At 43.3% G+C, this 6,628-nt stretch overlaps 1 protein-coding gene across 1 annotated transcript; it reads right to left on the reverse strand.

Annotated features, from left to right (window-relative positions):
• Window positions 1-1,994: 1,994 nt before the first annotated feature.
• Window positions 1,995-6,028, reverse strand: LOC138669499 (uncharacterized). Its single transcript, XM_069756111.1, has 5 exons — window positions 5,485-6,028; window positions 5,142-5,337; window positions 4,837-4,996; window positions 3,398-3,672; window positions 1,995-2,050 (listed from the first exon to the last, which is right to left on the reverse strand). The coding sequence occupies exons 2-5, from the start codon at window positions 5,293-5,295 to the stop codon at window positions 1,995-1,997; spliced, it is 645 nt and encodes a 214-aa protein (XP_069612212.1). The 5' UTR covers window positions 5,296-5,337; window positions 5,485-6,028.
• Window positions 6,029-6,628: the final 600 nt, after the last annotated feature.

Here is a 6,628-nt window from a genome sequence, read left to right on the forward strand (position 1 = left end):
CTTATCCATGTTTGAAGTGACTTTAGGGGTCCCATATATTGGGAAACCCACAAACGTGATACCATTTTAAAAACAGCACCCCTAAACATATTGAAAACTGCTGTCAGGTAGTTTATTAACCCTTCAGGTGCTTTACAGGAATTAATGCAAAGTGGTATGACAGAAATGAAAATGTGTATTTTTACCACCTAAATGTTGCTAACTTCTAAACAGATTACTACAGCCGTCAGACTCTAAGGCCACTATTTGGTCATGAATTGCCATGGCAAACATCAGGACAACAAAATCATGATCTGAGGGCACCAATTGGGATAAAGAGGAAGCCCCCACACTCTGTTAACCATTTATAATGATGTAGTCACTATTGACAGCAGCATCTAAGGGGTTAAACAGATTTAGATGGTGCAAATACTGATCGTGGCTGGTACAGCAAGTTGTCAGCTATAGTGTACAACCGACAGATGCTGGATTGTCATCTGTATGGGGAGGCTATTCTCTTATATCTCAGGTCAGTTAAAAGACGTATTGGCGGTCATTAAGGGGTTAATTATAAATACTGTTCCACCGTGCTCATGGCAATTGCAGGTGCGGACTGCAGGTTTCTCGCTGTGGACATTGGAGCATTTGGCCATGCAAATGATTCACGGACATTTAAAGAGTCTGACATGGGCCGAAGATTATACAAGAACAATTTTAATTTCCCCCAGCCACAACCTCTTCCCAACACCGAAGGCCCGGCCATGCCATTTGTTGTGGTTGGGGATGAGGCTTTTCAAATGAGTGGCAACTTACTTAAACTGTACTCCAGTCGGGGGTTGGACCGCACAAAAAGTATTTTTAATTATAGACTGTCCAGGGCCAGAAGAACTGTGGAGTGCGCCTTTGGAATCCTTGTCTCCAAATGGCGTATCTTAGGATCCGCTATAAATTTGAAAATTGAGACAGTGGATGAGGTGGTGAAGGCTTGTGTGGTTCTCCACAATTATATTATTGATAAAGAGAGAGTAAACGTGGAACACGAACCCATACCAAATCCATTGCCTGATTATCAAGATCATTCTCTGCGGACAACTGTGGACATTGCTCATATGAGGGACCGATTTGCTGCATACTTTGTTTCAGATGTTGGGCGTGTTTCATGGCAAGATCAAATGGTTTAATTCATCTTGGTATTATGATACAATAAAAACACTGTCATGTAAACACTGTGGAGTCCATGACATTTTACCAGCCTATGTAATGTTATTTAAATGTTGTTATGTCCCCTGAATTTCTAATGCGTTGTGTTTTGAAATAAAGTTCTTGTGCCTTTCCGTTTTAACAAAACAAATCTCCCATATGTTTTTCCATAGTAAACAAAAATTAAAATCCAATGTTCTAGAAACTAATGTGTGTCCCACAAAATGTATGTGAGCACCAGTACCCAAATTGACTGTGACAAAACAAAAAAAATTTTCAGCCGTGTGTTCCATAGTTTTGGCATATAACATGATTGGCTCCCACCTTGTCAACCATTTTTAATCTTGCAGACTATTTGCATTTGGAACCTGGCTTGAAAGGAGGGAGACTATCATGTTTGCAAAACTCTACAGAGTTAACACTATTGGACTCAGGATGCTAGAATATATCCAGAGTCAAATAGTGGCGACACTGTGAACATTGCTACCACCTCACCTGACCTATATTCTTAAGGTACCGTAATAAAACGATTAGCCAACGATCCCGACCAGTGATACGACCGGACCGTGATCGTTGTTAGTCGTCGCGTGGTTGCTGGAGAGCTGTCACACAGACAGCTCTCCAGCGACCCAAAAATAGCAAGTCCCCGTGTAATCTGGGTAACCATTGTGTTATGAAGCGCATGGCCGCACTCACGATGTTTTCCCTGTTTACCATTGTAAAAAAAAAAAAAAATACCCTTACATTCCGGTGTGTGACACGTCCATCGCCGTCAGCTTTCCGTACTGTGCCAGCCCTAAAGCACAGCACAGCGTTTATATTAAGTCAATGGTGTGCTCAGCTTTACGGCCGGGAATGACAGTGTCAGTCACTGCGGGAAGATGACGGCGAGGGACGTGGTTGACACCGTAATTTGTTTTTTTTGGGTATTGTTCACTTTTTTGATTGTTTAAAACACTGCGCTAGTAACACAATATTCCCTTTTTTACAGCAACATCGCTGGATCGGTGTCAAACACGCCGATCCAACAATGACAGCGTGTGATCAGTTACCCAAAAAAATTCCGAATCATTAGCTGAGACCTACAATCTCCCAGCAGGGGCCTGATCGTTGGACGATTTCAGAAAAGATAACGTTGGTAACTGACAAAAACCAACTATATCGTTAATGAAATCGTTGTGTGATGGTACATTTTAAAATTGATATATTGAGCAATGCTCTTTGTGTTTGTAACATCTCATAGTACAATGAGCGACAGCCCTATAAAAAAATGAAATAAAATATTGATAAAATATTGTCAGACATTGCACATCAGGTGTTACAAACACAAGATTTGTTTATACGGCGCACGGTGTGATTTGGTGCAAACTTTATTATAGACAAAGAAAAAAATCAGTTTTTTTGAACAAATTAACAAATTTATTTGGGACATAAAAAAAAAAAAGGGGTAAATGTTATGGGGTATCAATGTCTGCGATTGAGGGGGATTGGTATCCTCCACTTTTGGTGTGTGTTGAGGAGACCGAGGAGGAGGACGAGGGGGAGGAACCAGCATACTCTATTACACTAGACGGGATGCCGACATCAATCCAGCCAGTAGACGGTGGCGAGACTGCCAACGCAGGAGGTGAGGGAGGAGGAGGGACGACCAGTGTCCTAGGCTGGCTACTCCTGCTCCGTGTAGACCCAGGCTGGGTACTGGGTGTGCTCCGTGTAGACCCAGGCTGGGTAGTGGGTGTGCTCCGGGTAGACCCAGGCTGGGTACTTTGGGTGCTTGTTTTGGGAGCAGCCATAGCCGAGGTTGTAGTGCTGGTCTTCGTCTTTTTTTTCCTCCTCTCTCCCTCTGGGTGTGGGTCGGCTTCCCGTCTGTGTCCCCTTGAAGGCCTGGCAGGAGCAGAAGTTTGGGGCTCTGTTCTGTGGTGGCCCTCGGCACGCAGAGCTCTGTGGTGGTGCTCTGCAGCAGGAGTCGGAGCCATGGCAGCCAGCGATGGTACTGCGGGCATTGTAGTCGCTGACTGCATGACCCGAGCCTGCTGCAGAGCAGTGACATATGCGTTGTTGCAGGCCTGCATCACCGAAATCTGGAGTTCCGGCGTAAGATGTTCCGCCATGCCCTTCTCAATGGCACTAAAAAAATGTTTGGCCGGCCTCGAGAGCTCCGACTCCATTGATTCAAGACGCCGGTCGATATTGGCCAGAGATATGTCCATTCTATCACCCAGCGACTTGAAGCAATTCTGGAATACGGTGCTCAAATGTAAAAATTCGGGCAGGACCGCCCTGTCCGAGGCCCGCTGACGCTGTCGGGAAGACCCGAAGGAAGGAGCGACAGAGGCCTCGGCCAGGGGAACATCTGATGGACCGGCTGCCGGTTCGCCAGATTGTGGTGGTGCAGACCTGCTCTCGCTGTGGGATGGCTGCGACGGTTCAGATGGCGATTCACGAAGGACCGCTCCAGAGGGTCGGACAGACTCGCGGGTGCTGCTGTGTGTTCTGTGAAAACATAAGGAAACCATTAGTATACACAACATAACATTTCACATTCGTCACCACCTGTGTAAAACTAAACATTGCATCACACACTATTACTGGTTTGTTCAGTCAGTCGTAACGGTTTGCTGATTGAACCGGCCAGCTGCCTGACATGGCTGATGCGACCAATCAGCGCGGGTGACAGGCCTGATTAAAATGCCCGCTACTTACTCCCCGCAGTGAAGGCCCGTCGCCCGCATACTCCCCTGTCATTAATTAACTTTACCGGCGGTATCCATTGCCGCCGTTAATGTTAACCAATTTTTAATATTGACACTGCATATGCCGCATCAATATTAAAAATAGAATACATTTATTTATTTCAAAATAGTCACCCATGTTTGCCGTTTGTAACGCCCGACAATTACGCTTATCGTCGGAACTGCCATGACGTCATGGTCATGTGACCGAGACGTCATCACAGGTCCTGCGAGCTGAGCAACCATGGTAACATAACCTGCCTTGGAGTAGAAGGTATGCCGTGTCTATTATATTTCTCCAGATTTTTTTGAAAAAAATCTGGGATACACCTGGATGGGCAATACACTACTCCACTATGAAATATTGCCTGGGCATGGCCAATCTACTATCTTTCTGTGTTCTGTATACTTCATACTTCAGGAAAAAAACGAGGAAGTCCAGCTCACCATAGTAGTAATCCCAGAAGGCTCGGAGCACGGAGACGCTGGGTCAAGCGTGAGAAGACCAGAAATTAAGAAAAAATTCGAGCTCTACGAGGCGTGAAAAGTAAAAACTAAATACTTTATTCACTTCAATCAGAAGCAGAGGATGAAACATTAGCACAATACAATAAAAAAACTATCTACGCGTTTCAGGTGATAGGGCACCCTTATCATGATGTCTTATAGTGTTCCCTGTCACCTGAAACGCGTAGATAGTGTTTTTATTGTATTGTTCTGATGTTTCATCCTCTGTTTCTGATTGAAGTGAATAAAAGTATTTAGTTTTTACTTTTCACGCCTTGGTGAGCTTGAATTTTTTTCTTCATTTCTATACTTCGTACTTGCCAAAATAAATGGCTGGGCAATAAACTATGTGGCTGGAATATAGTACGTGAATATGCATGTTTTCAAAACTAGGTGTGTGCGTAGGTACTATACTTACTCTCTGCTTTCAAGGACCGGTCGCAGGAACTGCAAAATACGATTATATTTGTAGATAGAGGTCCTTGAAGCTGCAGCACCACTACGGATCTGTCCCTCCTTTTTCAGGCCCCTCTTGAAACGGTCCTTCATGGAGCGCCATCTGGTCTTCAATTGTTTAACTGTGTATAAATTTAAAAAAAATAATTAGTTTGAGAGAAAATATTGAAATTGATAACGCAACCGTGTGCAATCCCAATAGAAGACATCACAGACGGTTGTGTATCCTGGCATGATGGGTCATAGCAGCATTTCGGAAATACTTACGAAATTTATCTTTGCCCGCGGGGGAAGCGCTGTCGAAGCCATCCCACAGCGATTTTGCCACCTCAATCCACAAACGGCGCAACACGCCCTGGTCCGCGTGCCGGGGGCCACGGCTGTCCCACAACGGGCCTCGTTCCTGTATGGATGCCACCATCAGGTCTACGTCCAGTGGGTCATCATGGGCCCGTTGTGAAACCTAGAATAAATGGAAAATATTAATGTTTGCAAGATAAAAATTGTTCTCCCTACCTCCTCCACCACCACCTACCACCTCCACCCCCCATACCTCCAAAAACAAAAAAGTTAACGAAAAAAAAGGAATAGGTTTGACATAAAAACTTACTCGCCGTCCTGCCACCACAGCTTGGTCCCGTGGTCTCTGCTCCTGCTGGCTCTGTTCCTCCTGGCTCTCCTCCTCACTTGAAGAAGCCTGAAAAATAGTTTAAAAAAAGTTGAGTGACCCATCTACAAATGACAGCGAATAGTAAGCAATAGTAGATCATGTACTCACCTGACTCCTCAGCGGTGGGGTGTGGCTTGAGTCGCTGGCCATTACTAATGCAATTCTGAAATAAAGAACAAAATAAAATTTATCCTATGCACAATACAGCGGAACATAGTAAAATATAAAAAAAAAAAAACATTTACATTTCAACCACAAAGAACATTGCACTCCAACTGAACGAACGCTGAGCAAACAACACTGCCACATTGATTAAAAAAAACAATGGCAGAGACAACACAATGCCAGAGTAAACAAAAGCCTAAAGATAACAAAACAAATACACAACAGACCCTATGTCGTAATCCAAAAAGAGAGTTTTGTTTAAAAAAATGTACAGTATGCACGGAGCAACCCAAAAAACACAATAGATTTTTGAAAGGAAAAAATTAACAACCCCCAAAAATTAAGGACAGAAACGGCAATCCTGGATACACCACCATACTTTACAATAAAAAAGACAGGGCTGGAGACAATAAAAGGCCATACAACGCCATACATCACAACCAGAAACATACAACAATGTCTTTACACAACCACAGTGCAGAACATAATACACAACTTGCAATAAAAATTATTACATTTAATAAAAGGGCGCAGAATCATTCTATACTACCATACTTTACAATAAAATCAACATGGCCGGAGACAATTAAATTCATAAAACGCAAGAATAAAACATCACAACTGAATACAAAAAACACCACCAAACCAATAAATGGAAAAGAAAAATCTATCCTGGAAAGAACAATAATCAAGGCCGCAGACAATGAAACGCCATCCTATACAACCAGACTAAAAATACAACAATATCTTTAAACAACCACAGTGCAGAATATAATACACAACTTGCAAAAACAATTAAAAAATAAAACATGTAGAAAATGCACAGAATCATTCTATACTTACATCTCTGGACAGCAGATGAAGAAGTCTGGTCAGGTGTGTTGCCTATAGATGCTGCAGCAGAAGTGACAAACAATCC

The sequence above is a fragment of the Ranitomeya imitator genome, chromosome 1 (genome assembly GCF_032444005.1).
Source record: "Ranitomeya imitator isolate aRanImi1 chromosome 1, aRanImi1.pri, whole genome shotgun sequence".
NCBI lineage: Eukaryota > Metazoa > Chordata > Amphibia > Anura > Dendrobatidae > Ranitomeya > Ranitomeya imitator.

Bases quoted from the DNA above. Each gene is read 5' to 3' on its own strand.
- LOC138669499 (XM_069756111.1), bottom strand. From the start codon at position 5,295: ATGGTGGCATCCATACAGGAACGAGGCCCGTTGTGGGACAGCCGTGGC. The intron at 4,997-5,141 runs GTAAGTATTTCC...ATTTATACACAG, and splicing joins CGCGGGCAAAGATAAATTTC to TTAAACAATTGAAGACCAGA. The intron at 2,051-3,397 runs GTGATAGAATGG...ATCTTCCCGCAG, and splicing joins GAATTGCTTCAAGTCGCTGG to TGACTGACACTGTCATTCCC.